General features: G+C 37.9%; 1 protein-coding gene across 1 annotated transcript in view; it reads left to right on the forward strand.

The window, feature by feature from the left end:
• The window catches only part of LOC127628647 (utrophin-like), a 353,825-nt gene that overhangs the window by 74,677 nt on the left and 261,663 nt on the right, over positions 1 to 17,485 (forward strand). The window contains exons 14-26 of the mRNA XM_052105413.1: positions 66 to 167; positions 3,611 to 3,718; positions 6,516 to 6,695; positions 6,809 to 6,987; positions 7,396 to 7,495; positions 7,582 to 7,669; positions 7,756 to 8,003; positions 8,312 to 8,492; positions 10,955 to 11,070; positions 13,981 to 14,121; positions 14,241 to 14,354; positions 14,544 to 14,699; positions 15,086 to 15,256. Of these exons, the coding sequence (XP_051961373.1) occupies positions 66 to 167; positions 3,611 to 3,718; positions 6,516 to 6,695; positions 6,809 to 6,987; positions 7,396 to 7,495; positions 7,582 to 7,669; positions 7,756 to 8,003; positions 8,312 to 8,492; positions 10,955 to 11,070; positions 13,981 to 14,121; positions 14,241 to 14,354; positions 14,544 to 14,699; positions 15,086 to 15,256 (1,884 nt within the window). The remainder of the gene's footprint in view (positions 1 to 65; positions 168 to 3,610; positions 3,719 to 6,515; positions 6,696 to 6,808; positions 6,988 to 7,395; positions 7,496 to 7,581; positions 7,670 to 7,755; positions 8,004 to 8,311; positions 8,493 to 10,954; positions 11,071 to 13,980; positions 14,122 to 14,240; positions 14,355 to 14,543; positions 14,700 to 15,085; positions 15,257 to 17,485) is intronic.

Genomic DNA, 17,485 nt, shown 5'->3' on the forward strand with positions numbered 1-17,485 from the left:
ATATGTGTGTGAAAAGTCATTGAGTAAATAACTTTCTCTTTCTTTTTTCCTGCTGTTCCTCAAAGTCACTTGGAGAGCGCTGGGCGGCTGTGTGTCGCTGGACAGAAGAGCGCTGGAACAAACTTGAGGAAATTCAGCTGGTTTGGCAGCGACTACTCGACGACCAGGTATGATCTGAGATTAGGGATGTGCAAGTCGGTCATTTCGACTACTTGAGTGGTCAATGGGTAAATGAAACTATTACTCTGGGAGGTGGAACGAGTTCTGTTTGTGCTATTTTTGTGTTGGTTTATGTAGAAATGCTCTACACAAGCATCTATGGTCATCATATATTGTTTTCTTAACTAGCATTGCGCGATATATTGGTGGCCGATCAGTGTGTGGGATCAGTAAAGATGTCATGTCCCTATGTGGGGGTCCTTTCAACATGAATGCATTGTTTAAGGGCTTGTTTGAATGGGAACAATCTACTGTGCATATAAGTATTTACGGTAATCCTGATAAATCACTAAATTAAACAGAGAGAATAAAGACTTTAGGTGTGAAAATGAATTATGTTGTATTTGGACTAGTTTTAATCATGATCAACTTCTGTAAGGAACAATGTGCCGTTTTCAATAGTCTCTTTGTTTGTTGAAGTAATAAGTGAAAAAGTGGCAAAAACCCATTTTTTATGTTTCTTCATGTTTGCAGTCAATGCTGTTTTTTTATTACTTCATGAAACATTAACAGAATATGGAAAATTGCATTATTACTTTAATCAGATGATCCTGATTAAATCGAGTCCAAACACAACATATCTCAATTAAGGCTGACAATCGATTACAATTTTAAATCAAATTAATTACATGGTGTTCCGATTAATTAATCGCGATTAATCACATATACAAATATTTGCTGAGAAAGCCCCTCATATAACAATAATTCAATATATAATGATTATACATATTTATATCAATATATAATTATACATACTTATTTTTAAATATCAAAAAATTATATATATATATAAAATAAATAAAAAATTCAGATGAGGTATCTTCTGCTACATTCTTGTACAATTTTGCAGTACAAAAATGTACTAGGGGCAAATACGGGCTTTATAGACATAACTGTACACTTATGTATAAAAAAAACTTGGCAAGAAAAATAACCAGATTAATCAGAAAATATTAACTTAAGTTATCAAAACTGTGAAAACCAAATAAAACATCTAAAATACTGCAGTATGGACACATTCCCAAAAAAGGTGAGGGGCAGATTCATCTACAGCATTACAGATTTCTTAAATAAAGATTATATGTTTCTTAAATAAAGATTGACTGGGTAAATATGGTGTAACAGTTTAAAGGACACCTCCTTAACCTTGTTGGTAATTCAATATTTGTGAGGTAAAGACCATACGACCTGCGTCAGACATGCTTGTGTCACGTCTCTGGTGTGTTGCGTCATAAAAATCAAATGTTTAGGTCACTGTGTCAAGTTAAATATAGTTTAATACTCAATCTTTAAACACATCTTGAGATCCCTTGGTTCGCATTTGCGCTCCTTCAAGTGTGTTTCAAAAAAAAGAGTGCCTATTTTGGCATGTGTGCATGTGTTTAATAATTGACTGAATGATTTGAAATGCTTCGAGGATGTTTTCATGATCAGTCATTGTTGTCTCTTCCAAGTACTTGTGTACTTTTGCTAATTTTTCTTAATTATACGCACTGGAAAAGTTTTTCCGAAAAATTTCTCCTGATTCACAATGTGCATAACTGCATGAATTTTTTCTTACCCTCATACTGATGTTAATGAATCTGGACTTTTCTAAATGAAGAAGTGCTGGTACTTTTTTAGTAATTTGCATAAAACTTACCCAAACCATCTCCATATAAGGGCTTGCAGCACTATTGTACCTGTACAGTTTCAAACATGAAGAGAAAGATGCCACCAAAGCAAAATGGCAAAAAAAAAATACACATAACTTACAAACAGCGCAATGTACAGCATTACAATTTTGAATGATTTTATAGTATGTACAGCCGATCTGCTGTAGATGTTGGATGAACTTAAGGCATGAAGCATTGCTTGAGCAGGAGGATTTATCTGTTCCTCATCATTCACTAATTCAGGCTGTGTGTGTGGTTAATACGGCAGTGCTCGACGTGGGAGGAAATCCGTGGTGGTTCTCACCCTTTGCCTGATTATTCTGCCTGGCACCTTATAAGAGTTATAATCGCTGCCAGTACTGTGACACGAATTGCACACTTGGAGCTGTGGGAAAAAAAGCCATTGCCATTGCGATGTTGTGCAGTACACAACATGCTAAAGACATCTGACAAAAACTTTCTGGGCTGTATAGGAGCATTACACCAGCTGCATCATCCACTGGATTAGAGTACTTCATGTGCGCTCTGTCACTGAGCGTGAACGGCCAGAACCAGAACCCATCTTTAGCTATCTTTCACGTCATTTTTGTTACCTTGAATTAAGATATATACTCATCAGCCACACCATTAAAACCACTGACAGGTGGAGGGAATAACATTGATTATATCATTACAGTGGCAACTGTCATGGGGTGGGATATATTAGGCAGCAAGTGAACAACCAGTTCTGGAATTTCATGAGTTGGAAGTAGGAAAAATGTGCAAGCGAAGGATCTGGCAATCTTGTGGATGTTACTTTGACACGTACCACCTACCTAAAGATTGTTGCAGGCCACGTACACCCCTTCATGGCAACGGTATTCCCTGATGGCATTGGCCTCTTTCTGCAGGATAATGCACCCTGCCACACTGCAAACATTTTTCAGGGATGGTTTGAGGGACATGACAAAGAGTTCAAGGTGTTGACTGTAGAGTATTGAAGGTAGAAATGTATGCAGAGCACTCCTTTATTACATACGCAAGATTGATTTAAAAAATCATGAGATTAATCACGATTAATTATTTTGATCTGTTGACATCCCAATTTTACACGTACAGTACCCCTGCTTGGGAATCACTGCTCTAGAAAGTGATGAGATGTGTGCCTCAAGGCTCTGTATTGGGACCTTTTTTTGCTGTGCCTCTGGTCTTGGACTGTGTTCATAGAATGCATTTGAGGGTCAGGTTGCTCTTTTAACAGTACAAACTGCATTTTGCAAGACTGAGAGATTGAATTATCATTGTTTATGACCTGCATACACCATTACCATTGACCCAGAACATCATTAGTGTGGAGTGCACAAGACCTTGTTCTTCCATGTCCCCTTTCTAGACCACTTCCGTCAGTGTGTGGTCATACAGCAAAACTGATCTGTGGCGTAATCAGACACTTTTATCTATGAAATTAGAGTAAATTGGTATCGTTTTACGCTTGATTCCAAATGGCTCGGTGACTAGAATTGAAACAGACGTTTAAGGGAGACTTAAAGGGATAGTTCACCTAGAAATAAACAATTTTGTCATATTCAGTCACCCTCATGTTCTAAATCTAAATGACTTCCTATCCTCTGTTTCACCATTCACTTTAAAAGTCAGACCCTAATATTCCTTTATATATTTTTTTTCTCAAATTGCTGTTTCTCGCCACCTTGCTTATACAGTATAAATGTGTATATTTTGTCTTCATTTCCTTTCAGAGTTTGTTTGGATCGTGGCTGGCAGAGAAGGAGAAGGCCTTAAAAGAAGTCCAGACCAGTGATTATAAAGACCCCAGTGAAATAAATGCCAGTGTCCGCAGATTAGCCGTGAGTAGACAAACATGCAGTGATTAGTCAGTGTTGTGTTTAATCTGTTTACAAAGTAACTTCTATAATATAATCTACTTTTAAAGTTAAAAAGTATTGTAACATTATATATTCTAGAAGTCATGCTACAGTTATTGAGTTAATTACTTTTAAATACATTACTTGTGTTACACATTTCTAAAAATATGTATTATCTATGTAGGATTTAACACATAAATGATGTTTATATCTGCATGTCTTTGCGGTTTTGTGACAGCTGAAGGGTGTACGGCTACGGTCAGTGTAAGAGAGAAATGTGTGGTTTTGAGTGCATGACTTTCATGTAACAATAAACAAGGTTGAATAATGTGCATTATTTTGAATTTGTTTGGCAAAAAAAGATAAAGTAATTAGTAAAGTCCCAAGCACACTCACGGCAAAGTGCTTCTTCGTTCTTCCCTCAAAGCCAAAAAGAAGTTCAAAACAGCTGAGCAACAACATAATGATTGTGAACATTCAGATGCCCGCAGATGTACAGTATTCCCTTTTTCACATTTTGTTATGTTGCAGCCTTATGCTTATAACTTTTTTTTTTTTTAACATCAATCTACACTCCATACCTCATAATGAAAAAGTAAAAACCACAATTTTTGACAACTTTGCAAATGTATTGAATGTATCCACATTGACATAAGTATTCAGTACTTAGTTGAAGCACCTTTGGCAGCAATTACAGCCTAAAGTATTTTTGGCTATTATGAGACAAGCTTTGAACACCTGGATGGGGATTTTCTGCCATTCTTCTCTGCAGATCCTCTCAAGCTCTTTCAGGTTGGATGGGGAGTGTCAGTGGACAGCCATTTTCAGGTCTCTCCAGAGATGTTCAGTTGGGTTCAAGTCCGGGATCTGGCTGGGCCACTCAAGATATTCACAAAGTTGTCCCTAAGCCACTTGTGTGTTGTCTTAGGTTTATTGTCCTGTTGGAAGATGAACCTTTGGCCCAGTCTGAGGTCCTGAGAACTCTGGACCAGGTTTTCATTAAGGATATTGCTGTATTTTGCAGTGTTCGGCTTTCCTTAAACCCTGACCAGTCCCCCAGTCCCTGCATCTGAATAACACCCCCACAGTATGATACCACCACCATGCTTCACCATAGCATTACGCTGGTGATGTGTGGTGCCTAGTTTCCTCCAGACATGACTGTTGTAATTGAGGCCCAACAGTTCAATCTTTGTTTCATCAGACCACAGTCTGAGAGTCTTTTAGGTGCTTTTTCAAATTCCAAGCAGGCTTTCATATGTCTTGAACTGAGGAGAGGCTTCCATGTGGTCACTCTGCCATAAAGCCTTGATCGGTGGAGTATTGCAGTGAAGTTTTGTAAGTTGCTCCCATCTTCACACATGATCTCAGGTGTTCAACCTTCGGGTTCTTGGTCACCTCTCTTACCAAGGGCCTTCTTCCCGATTGCTCAGTTTGGCCAGGTCGCCAGCTCTAGGAAGAGTCCTGGTAGTTCCAAACTTAATTCATTTAAGAATAATAGAGGCCACTGTGCTCTTGGGAAGCCTTCAATGCAGCCAAAATGTGTTTGTAGTTTTCCCCAGATCTGTGCCTCGACACAATCCTGTCTCTGAGCTCTGCAGGCAGTTCCTTTGACCTCATGGCTTGATTTTACTCTGATATGCATTTTCAGCTGTAATTCCTTATGTAGACAGCTGTGTGCCCTTCCAAATCATGTCCAATCAATTAAATTTTCTACAGTTGGACACCAATCAAAGTGTAGAAACATCTCAAAGATTATCCAGAGAAATGGGACACACCTGTGTTAAATTTCAATTGTCATAGCATACCGTATGTCAGTGGGATATTTCAGTTTTTTATTTTTAATATATTTGCAAAGTTATCAAAAATAAGTTTTTTACTTTGTCATTGTGGGGCATGAAATGTAGATTGATGTGAGAAAAATTGTATCATTTAAAGCATTTTAGCATAAGGCTGCAACATAATAAAATGTGAAACAAATGAAGGGGTCTGATTACATTATGAATGCACTGTGTTAATGGGTAGAATACAGACAAAAGAATGATGAACAGAGGCATATGTCACTTTAGGCGGATGTATGAATGGCTTTCACTGCAGAAGGCACATGGGTGAAGCAGCATATCAAACAACATAGTGAATGGGCACTTAAGAGGATTTGAGTAGATTTGATTTATTTTGCAACTAATTAAACCAAAAAAATCGCATGATATGTTCATGGAAAATTTGTCATCATACAGATGTAGGTAAGTTTGCACCAGCTTGGCAATAACTCAATATGCCAATGTGTTCATGTTGACTGATCTTAACTGACTGAATGGGAATTGGCTGTCAGCCTTAAAGTAGGTGGAGTCCAGGTCACATCTTCTGATGACATGGATCAGTGGCAGTAAGAAAGTGTTTAGGATCCGGTTGTCCAGAAAGTTCGCTCTGGCCAAAACAAACTCAAAAACCCCTTAATTTTAGCCAGATTTTGGTCTAAATGTTTTCACACACGTTCGTTCTTCGATTTCGAAGGAGGTACACAGGGACCTTAATGTGATAACTTTTCCATGATGCAATCAGTCAAGTAATCCTGTTTTATATAAGGAATTAGCAATTTGTAGTGGATTACTTTCTTGAGTAACTTACCAACACTGATCCTAGTACACACCTAGTACAGATAGGAGTTAGTGTTGGTAAACTTTATTTATTGCAATTATTTTTTGGTGCCTCTAGAGGCGCAAAACTACACACTTCAGCTTTATTTTTAGTATTACAATTTTGATCTTTGACCCGACAGAGTCTTAAGGAGGACATGGCCCAGAAGCGGAGGACCCTTAGTGCTCTGTCAGATGCTGGACAGGACGTGATGGTTCTGTTAAACAGTCCAGCAGCAGCTCAGAATATCGAGTCTGACACAGACGGGCTGACTCAACGCTGGGACAATCTTGTCCAGAAACTGGAGGACTGCTCCAGTCAGGTCAGACTCTGACACGATCTTCACTAGAAGTTTAGCACATATTTGTAGTTTTACTAACAAGTTGATTTAGGAAATGTAATAGGTTTATTTCAAAAGTTTGTTCTGTTGTCCAGGTTACAGAAGCTCTGTCTGTTACTGGGATGCCCCAGGTACAGGAAAAAGTTGTCATGGAGACCGTTACAACAGTAACGACACGGATGGAGCAGACTTTCACCAGCAGCGACCGGGAGTTTCTGCCAACAGCCCCACCGATACGACAATGTCTAGATACAGATGGCGAGCTCAGGAAACTGTACGTGAACACAAACGTGACTTCCCTGCAAAAAGCCAGAAATCTCTTTAACTTGACCTAAAATGCACTTTAGAGAAATATACAGTGGCTCCAAAAAGTATTTGAACACTTAAACCTCACACAGAAATGTATCAGTATCAATGCACTAGATAACAAAATATCAATCAATATTTATTTTAAGGAAAGATTTACACACTTCTCATGCAAAACATTTCACAAAATGCACTTGATATGACTTGAATTGAAATTATATCATAGAAACCATTGACTTTTAGACATTTTTAAGTGGGGCGTGTGTCCATATTCTTTTTATGTGTCACATTGTACATGAAGTCAAAAACAAATTTGTTGTTCTGTAGTGTTCCCTCATGTGAACTCTGTTGTGATGTTTACTTTTGTGTTTTTTAGAGCTGAAACTGATGTTCCTGAGCTTTTATCCCGACTGACTGCATGGAAATCATCTGCACTAGCTGCGAGAGACTCATCTGATCTGAAAGACAAACTACAGGTAATGCATACATAAACATACATTTACAGTAAGTAACAAGTCTAAAATTTGGTTTTATGGAATATTTTCATAACTGATCTTTGCAGGCTCTGGAGGCGGGGCTTGCTGAGAGGGATGGGTCAGTAAAAGAGATGGTGCAAAAAGGAAAAAAGCAGATTGAACAGCTGGGGAAAGGTATAGATTTATGGATTTATTTTCTTCAAGATTGAGTCAAATGATGGTTCTCTTACTGGCAAAATATACACATCTCTGTTGTGCAGAGGGTCTGTACACAGATGAGGCTAATTCCGGCTTAGACTTAGTGCATAATGAATGGGAGTGCTGTCAGAACCTGATGCGGGATCTGAGGAACCGAGCTCAAGTTCTAGAGCGGGTGGCAGTGGTTCTCTCTGGACTGAAGGTTGTAGATGGAGCTCTTCAGGAGCAGGAGAAATGGTTGATCTCATCTGAGAGGTTTAGAGCTAAAGTTGACCAGATGGAGCTTCAGACACTCAAAGATGACTGTGAGGTGAGTCAAATATCACGATTCAAATGTAAAGAGAATCCAACTTTAATGTTATATGTTAGCCGGCATGCATAGAAATTTCCTCACCAGTTTTATTTTTTTGTATTTTTTGTAATCTATTAAAAATTTTTGGAAGAATATAATAATTATTTAATATTTTAATATAGTAATAATATATATTTTGTTCATGTAACATAATATTAATTACTTTTAAAAGAGCCCAAAAGAGTGTGTGTGTGTGTGTGTGTGTGTGTGTGTGTGTGTGTGTGTGTGTGTGTGTGTGTGTGTGTGTGTGTGTGTGTGTGTTTCAGTGTCAGATAGCAGAGCTGGTAAAGCTGCAGCTGCGGGTGGAAGAACTCTGTGCCCAGGCTGAGTGTTTGACTACAGAACCTGGAGCTCCTGATACCATCAAACCAAGTCTGACAGCGCTGGCATCACGCCACATCACAGCTATTCAAGAGCTCAAGACACGGCAGCAGGACATCAGTACAGGTACACGTTGCATCCTAATTACAGCCCTTACACAACACTCTCAAATCATTTGAAGAATGTCAGCCCAGCCTGCAATTTGAGTGAACTCTGGGAGAACAGAGAGAAATAAAATGACTTCTGGAGAAAGAACAGACCACTGTCGCAGACCTGTGTTTGGTTTTGCTTCGTCTTACTTGTATTTAAAGGTATAGTTCACCCATATATGAAAGTTCGGTCATCTATTACACCTCATGTTGTTCCCAACCTGTGTGACTGACTTACTTCTCTGGAACACAAAAGGAGAAGTTAGGGAGAATGTCCAAGCTGCTCTGTACCATACAACAAATGTGGACAGTAACCCAGGCTATCAAGCTCCAAAAAGGGCAAACAAGCACCACAGAAAGTTGTCATGCTCTATAGTCCATGTCTTCTGAAGCCACTCGAAAGATTTGCGTGAGGAAGAAACTGCAAATGTTCTTGTTATTCGTTGAATCTTCTCCACTGTATCTCTCAAATCTCACTGTATTTTATACTGTAATTGAATTAAATGTAATTGTATTTATTATCAAAGTGTCTATCATTCGTCATCTTGGATGTATTTTTTTTTTTTATTGAGCACATTGCAACACATTCATGTGCTGCTGCCATAGAATTTTTGCAGACAAGAAGGCATCTTACAAGGCAGATTACTTCGGGCACTTTTAGAAAAAAATATTTTCATTGAAATAAAATTTCACACGCTCACAAGTTTATTTTATGTGTCTACTAACAATGTCCAGCAGTGTATGTACATGCATCACAGGAGATTTATGTCATTTTTGTCTCTTTTTTTTTCCCCCACACCTCAGCATCATTTCCAGCACATCTCAAATTCTGTATTGTGTTTAATAGAATTCTGTGCTGGAAATTACACTGATGGAAATTACATTTTTTATGTTTTTGAAATAATATTCTGTGGCAATATTGACACCAAAAACAGTCATACATTTGGGGTGGTTGTAATTTTTTAAAACAATAGAAATAATTGCTGAATGTTTTGGTTATTCCATTCATTATTTCGATTATAAATGTCTAATTGTATTTTATTTTATGGATTTTCATAGTTTAATATTGACAGTCTGGCTAAAAGGCTAAAACAGTACAATCTCTACATAAAAGACATTTGAAAAATAGCAACATGAAATGATGAAGGCCCAGTGAACAGTTCCCAAATCATTTTTAATAAGACCTTCATAAAGCAAAAAGAAATTTGTTTGTCTTAATAAAAAATCAACACCTGGGACATGAACGTGCCTGAAGTTGAAGAAACGCTCTCCAATGATGCTTTGAAATGTTGGCTAGCTAGGTAGCTCACTAGGTTTTGGAACAGAGCTACAGAGTGTGAGAGAAAAATGAGGCCCACAGAGGTTTTTACAAGCCCCAAGAACTGAATCTGTGCCAAGGGGGCGTTACACTCTACCTCGTCCTCTCTCTGTCCCTTCTCATTCTCTTCAGTTTTATTTGAAGTTAAAATGGTGAACTATGTAACAGGTATATCATTTGTGTAGCAAACAACAGCAGAGGGGGAGAGAGGTAGACAGAGTGAAAGAAGTCTATTTATGGTTGTAACGTCAGTATGTGTCCCTTGTGGCTCCTGTGAAAGCTTTTACACACTCGTACCCAGATAAACCCTTAAGTGTGTGTGTAGTGGGGTTGCACAATGTTAGAAACGGCTCCAGTTATGAGTGTATGAATGTTTAAGCTTGAGATTGTGGTTACATGATTTCCATAGTGTCTTAAAGCTTGTGCAAACCTCTCTCTCTCTGTCTCTCGCTCTTTCTCTCTCTCTCTCTACACACACACACACACACACACACACATACCGAAGATTTCTATAGCTTTTGTATAAATCTAATTTAACTGTAAATTGACTACTTATATAATTATTGACCACAAGCTAATCTGAGAATCAAGAAAAGAAAGCATTTACTTTTAAAGATGTCCATAAACAGGTTTTGTTAGATAGAGCTTACCTGTGAGAAATTTGTAAGCAGTGTTGTCCCCAAAGTACAGCTATCTTGAAAACACATGCAGCTTAGTGCTCGTGGGACAATCGGAAACCTAATTTTCCATTTGACTTGTTGACCCAACATCTGGGATCCAAGCTAGATGAGCACACACATACCAAGTTAGTTATTTTGGTCTCCTCAGTGGCAAAGTAATGAGCAGAGATGAGCGATGTTAACTGTGTCTGCAAATTACTCACATTTATATCTGTTTACCCAGAATATATACATACATATAGATAGATAGATAGATAGATAGATAGATAGATATAACTAAAATAACATTTTTACACTTTTGTGCTGTCTTGAGGTTGAAAACGTTCTTGTCGGCGTATATCGTTCACGTTTTGGTCAATTCATCTCACTGTATTAATGCACATTGTACCAAAGTTTCCACATGAACTTCTAAAATGCTTTTCTGTCTCTTTCGGTCTGTAGTGTTGTCCAGGCTGGTGGCGTCTGAAGCACTTCAGCAGATGGAGTCCAGACTGCATCTTATCACAGATGATGTCAAAGACATAACCACAGCTGAACGGGCAGTTATCAAAGCTCAGGTGTGTGTGTCTGTTTGCAGGGATGCATGTATGCAGGGTCTAGAATTAACTCTTTAACACACCGGCGAATGGGAGGTAAATCAAAAAAGTGTTTTGTGTTATTTTTTTATTAAGTATGTTATTATGTCTATGACTATGGGATTATTCAAGAATTTTTTTCCTTGCATATTGGTGACTCACATTAAAGGAGTCACAAAATGTTCATTTTGAGAAATATTAAATATATAAGTCGACACATGGAGTACTAGAAGAAAAACAAAATTTTAGGCATGCTAGATAAACGTTTGTTGGTAAATTAAAGTTATTAGAAGATGTGCAAGTCATCATGGATGTTTTCTTTATTTCTACTTCAATTCATGTACATCACTTACGTTAGTGAGGGTCAAAAAGTTACAATATTTATCAAAACAAGTTGTTGTTTTTAGGATTATTCATATAATTAAAATAAATAAATTTACCTTAAACCCTTTTGGAAATCACATCTTCACAACTGTATCTCATTTTAACCTCTTCAGCAGGTGGGTCCATGGGCAGGGCCAGAGGTTTACATTTACAATTTTAAATCCCCTGGAAAGAGAAATAGTCGTAAGTGGTACCATTTGAAAGCGTATAATCAAACTCCATCAATTTTGCATTTATGTTAAAAACTACGAATACCTCAGCATCACAATGAACTGCACAGAATGCGTCTGTGCAGTTCATTTTGTTGCTGTAACACCACAGTTCGAATTATTATAAAAAGAACCACAAAGTGAAATATGATCTCTGTAAGACAACAAAGACAAATGTCTCATGTCTTCTGTGATCACTGCTTTTGTTAGCCGCAAGTAGCCCTAAACTCTATAGCAAGCTCTTAAAAATTAGCAAAATTAGATATTATCTACTTGTCTGTGAGCTTGCTTGGGGAAATAATCCAATCCTCCAGAAAAAAAAATATGCAGTCCAGCAGAAAAACAAACACGATAAACAAATAATCTGCAAAATATATTCTTGGCTACAGATGGAATTTTATACATCAGAATCTCAGCTTATCAACAACACATAGGCTATATTAAGCTTTTAGTCCACTCAGAGGCCGAGATATTCAATTAAACATTGGGAAAGGTGCTTGGGGTCACAACATAGACTGAATGCCTATGATCAATTACATAGCGGGTGCTCAGTTGCTTTAGAGTGCCACCTGCATTTCAGATCTGTACATTGAGATGGAAAGTTTTAGCGGGAAAATTCTCTTTAGATGTACTTGCTGCCATCTAGTGGAATGAACTCAAACTTAAAGCAGGGACAACGAGCTGAATTACAGGCTTTTAAAAAACAAGATAAATTTTTTTATATTCATCATAAGATTGTTAACTTTTACAATATTTGTTTTGAATTATTGGAATTTTTTTTAATTTTTTTATTTTTTATGGTTTTCTGTGAAATGAGACCACAAATGTGCAATTAGTCCACTATATGTGTGTAAGTTGAGCTTTTGAATTTGGGTGTGAAAAATGCAGGTGGCAGCCAAAAAATGATGAAGAGCTAAACCAGTTAAGGCCTTTTTGATATTTTACTTGAAACCAAGATTACAAAATGTGATTTATTTCTCAGTGACAGAGTTACCGTCCAACTGGCGAGTAACTCACCAAAGCCAATTTTTACTTGCATTTGGCGCTTGGTGAGTGTACCCTGAACCCTGGTTGTACATGTCTGTTATATGTTGATTATCCACCTGAGCTTTGTGTGCAGTCTGTTAGCTAACGTTTGCATTTCATAGAGAAAATCTTGGAAGTGTGTTTCTTTCTCAAACTGTATGAATAATAGGAAGAAAGCCAATGACAGAAATTGCAAAACAAGCCATAGGGAGTTTACGTAGGCTGGCATTTCTTTATAGCTATATAAATATTTATACTCTCCTGTGGTAGTCTGTGGGAGCCAAGAGACTCAGGATTGATGCCAGCCATTGCCCACGTGGCAGATATGTTCTGTTGATGCAAGTGCTGTTTCTCTGGTGTCCACTCAGTTGCACACATTTATGAACAGGCAGAATCATACTCTAATTCCAGTTATATAATGCCCTGTCATATGCAACTGATTGTGGACTGTGTGAGAATCAGAAACTTTCTAATTTTAGAGTTCCCCCCCTTGGGACTGAATGTGGTCTTTGGAAAGTTGTCAAGCACTTGTGGGTTTGTTGAAGTGTGTCTCCTCCTGCTGGTATGAGTGTAATGCTGCACTCTGACACATTGAAAACATGCCGAATATTTTGCTTGACATTGAAATTTTAAATAGAAATTATCTTGATGAGGATTTTCTTGCCATATGCCAACAAAGACTCAAAATAAATCAAAATGAATTCTAAGTCAGAAATTAAAACATTTTCATCATTGAAGATGTTTATTCAACTTATTATATATTTGAAAAGCATTTCTCATGCCTTTTTTAATTAGTAGAACTAGACACGCTCAAATTTGACCCTCGTTAATCCTTAGCCATATTAATGATTAATGATGCAGAAATTATTATTTGAAACTGTGTAGTATTAGTATACTGATCCTGATCTACATTTGTAGATATCAAAATCTTACATAAATTTAGCAGCATTGAACTCAATCTGCTTGTTTGCGAGAATTTTCAAAGCAATGAATGTATGTTGAATGTACTTGTAAGTCACTTTGGATAAAAGCTTCTAACAATTGCATAAATGTAAATGTTATATCATTCATTAATTAGGCAAATAACTAAATATCTAAGCTAGCTGACTGAGACATTGAAATCATACAGTATCTATACATCCAGTACAGTCTTGGTTCTGAATTTATGTTGGTTTTTCCTGCTATTTTAAAGAGATAATGTGTATTATTAGTTTTGGCAGTGTGAAGAGAGAGAGTGCTTCTGGGTAATGTAGTTTTAATCTGTGTCTTGTAGACTCTTTGCACAGAGATTGATCAACAGAAGCAGAAGGTTTCAGACTCCGCAGATCAGCAGAGCTGGACTAAACTCTCCATTGCTGCCCACGATCAGCTCCACACGCTACAGTGCATTCTGGGCAACATGAAGGACACAAAGGTGAGAGCTGTCCCATCAAACACACTCCGATCAAATGCTCTGATATCTCTCGAATTCAACCACAGTGAATGTGTTTCTGGTTTTGTTCTGATCTTGTTGGCTGTGTTAATGTCAATCAGGTGAAGAGTGAGGAGGTGAGCCACTGGTTAGATGCGGTGGAGGAGCTTCTGTCTCGAGACGCTAGCGGCCTCAGCAACGGTGACAAACTACAGGAAGAACTCAACCAGTGCAAGGTCAGAGGTCAAATTGTTTTAAGTGTAAACCTCAGTAGATGTTGTTAGATTTCTCTATGGCATGACTTACTATCTTGCTTCTCAAGTGAATGCGTCAATTATCATAGCTAAAAAGAAATCTATTAATATCAGAGCAATAGCAGAAAAGGGCATACCGGTGGCCTTGAGGACATGTCTCTGTCTGTGCAGGAGTTTGTTGGTGAGATGGAGCACGTGGAATCATCTCTAAAGCAGACAGGAGAGTACGTGGCGGCTGTACAGCAGAGTGCAGTGCCAGGTGTGACCAACTGGGGGCAAAAGGAGTTCGAAGAGAGTCAGAGACGCTGGGACATGCTCAGTAAAGAGGTGTGAAGAAATCCCCACCCCTCTGTTCATTAAACACTTACATGAACCATCTTAAACGGCACGCAAATGATCTTGCAATGGTGACTCTGGTTTTGTCAAGGTGCCACAGTGTCTATACTCCTCAGCAAGTTAACCTACAAGTGGTTTTGTTATAGTTGTCTGAATATTGAACTGGGATATGGGAATGTATTTTAACACCAACAGAATGACACACAGCAGTTTTAATTGTAAAATCAGAGTGCTTTGATTGGTTAATATCTTGTTGTTCCAGGCACAACAGAGGTTGTTAATTTAAGAACATGTGCTACCTGGGTACATCTTGTTAAGTGGATAGCTAAATATTCCCTACATATGCTTGTGAAAACCTGATCAACTCTTGCTTTCAGTTGTTGAGTCGTGAAGAGCATGTGAGTGAGGGTCAGGAGAAAGTGAAGAACCTGAAGAAAGATCTGGCGGAGATGAGAGAGTGGATGATTCAAGTGGACGAGGAGTTCCTCATGAGAGACTTTGAGTACAGGAGTCCGGAGGAGCTGGAGGAAGCTCTGCAGGAGATGAAGGTATAGAGAATGAAGACAAATTTCATAGGCTGTGAACTGCTTATGAACACACCATGAACCGTTATTAAAACTATAATACAGAGACACTTTATGGATCAAGTGACACATTATAATGACAGTCATTAATTATATTAACTAATGATGTTAACCATTATAGAGTGCAATTTTTTTTAATGCAATTTCTGTAGAAATTATTATCATAATTTGCAGTGCTGTGAAAAAGTATTTGCCCCTTTGCCCCCCACCCCACCAATCATAATTTCTTCTCTTTTGGTGTATATCTCATACTAAATTGTTTAAAAAACTAAATATAACATAAAACAAAGGCAATATGAGTAAATACAAGATACAGTTTTTAAATGATAATGTTATTTATTGAAGCAAAAATGTTTTCCAATATCAACTGGGCCTGTGTGAAAGATATTTGCCCTATAAGTTACTGAATCTCCAAATCTATGAAACTGCATTCATAATGGGGTTCAGCTGGACTAGACACATCCGCACCTGATTACTGACAGCCCTGTTCAATCAAATCAATGCCTAATAGAACTTTATCAGCAGCATGAATTTGGCTAAAAGGTCTCACACAGTAGCACACTATGCCAAGGCCGAAAGAAATTCCACAAATGATGAGGAGATTGGTGATTGAAATACATCAGTCTGGGAAGGGTTACAAAGCTATTTGAAAGGCTCTGGGACTCCAAAGAACTGCAGTGAGAGCCATTATCTCCAAATCGAGAGAACTTGGCAAAGTAATGAAGCTTCCCAGAAGTGGCCAACCTTCCAAAATTCCTCCAAGAGCACAGTGACACTCATCCAGGTAGTCAAAAAAAAGCTAATGACAACATTGAAGGAATTGCAGGCCTCTCACATCAATAAAGGTCACTGTTCATGACTCCACTATGACTCCCATAGCAGAGTGGCGAAGCGAAAACCACTGATAACCCAGAACAACATTTAAGGCTCAACTGAATTTTGCCAAACACACCTTGATGATCCTCAAACTTTTTGGGAGAATGTTCTGTGGAATGATGAGTCGAAAGTGGAACTGTTTGGAAGACAAGGGTCCCATTACATCTGGAGTAAATCAAACACAGAATTCCAGTCATCAGTCCATGAGTTGAAGCTCAAGCGCAACTGGATTATGCAGCAAGACAATGGCTATGTTTACATGCACCCTCATAATACGATTACAATGCGATTTAAGGCAATAAGGAATAAACTGTTGTTCATGTAAACAGAAAATTGCGATTATGATATTGCGATTATGCTAATAATCAGAGTAATGATAATTGCAGTAATATATGTGGAGTACTGCTATTTTAATCACTTGTTACTGGCATGTAAATGCTTTAATCGCATTTCTTCCACTCTGACAAAAGTGCGCCTGCACCAGTGCTGCAGACGGACGATGTTACGCTCAAGCACAGGTTTGAAAACATTGTGAAACAAAAGCTGCACTTCTCGGCTTCATGTGAAAGAGCAGTTTCTTTCACTGTTTTCCAGCAGTGGTGCTCCCCAACTTCAGAATCTACAGCCCCATGACAAAAGAAAACATATTTTCCCAAGTTGTAAATGCGGTTTGCAGTCTAAATTGAATATTGGTGAGATAAAAAGACTGTATACTGCAAAAAATGGCAAGTACATCTTTCAAAAGATTTTTTTTGAGTTTGCATGTGTATTCCAATCAAACAAGTAACTCTTATGAACCGATTATTTCTAGTGAATCAAAACAGACATCCAGTGTAGTCGAAAATGCCTCTTATTATCTTTTAATAAATCATTCAAAAAGATGCACAAACTGACTAATTTTTCTTAGCTGCCAAGCTGTATTTAAAGATACATATTTGCAACATGATGTTTTTTTTGTAAAATTATTTAATAAAAATGCATTAAAACATCACATTTCTCAGCGAATTATCAAGAGTATTGGCAAGTAGCATGTAAACTGGATTGAAGAGGTTTGCCCAAATCATGCAAACATCTTAATTTAATTATTCCTTGTACTCTGATTATTGCAATAATCAGAGTATTGGTGTACATGTTAACATAGCCAATGATACAAAGCATTGGAGTAAGTCCACCTCTGAATGGCTCAAAAGAAGCTAAATTAAAGTTTTGGAGTGGCCCAGTCAAAGTCCTGACTTGAACACTATTGAAATGATGGTGGGACCATAAACGGGCAGTTCATGCTCGATAAACCCTCCAATGTGGCTGAACTAAAGCAGT

Source organism: Xyrauchen texanus, chromosome 35, assembly GCF_025860055.1.
Source record: "Xyrauchen texanus isolate HMW12.3.18 chromosome 35, RBS_HiC_50CHRs, whole genome shotgun sequence".
Taxonomy (NCBI): Eukaryota; Metazoa; Chordata; class Actinopteri; order Cypriniformes; family Catostomidae; genus Xyrauchen; species Xyrauchen texanus.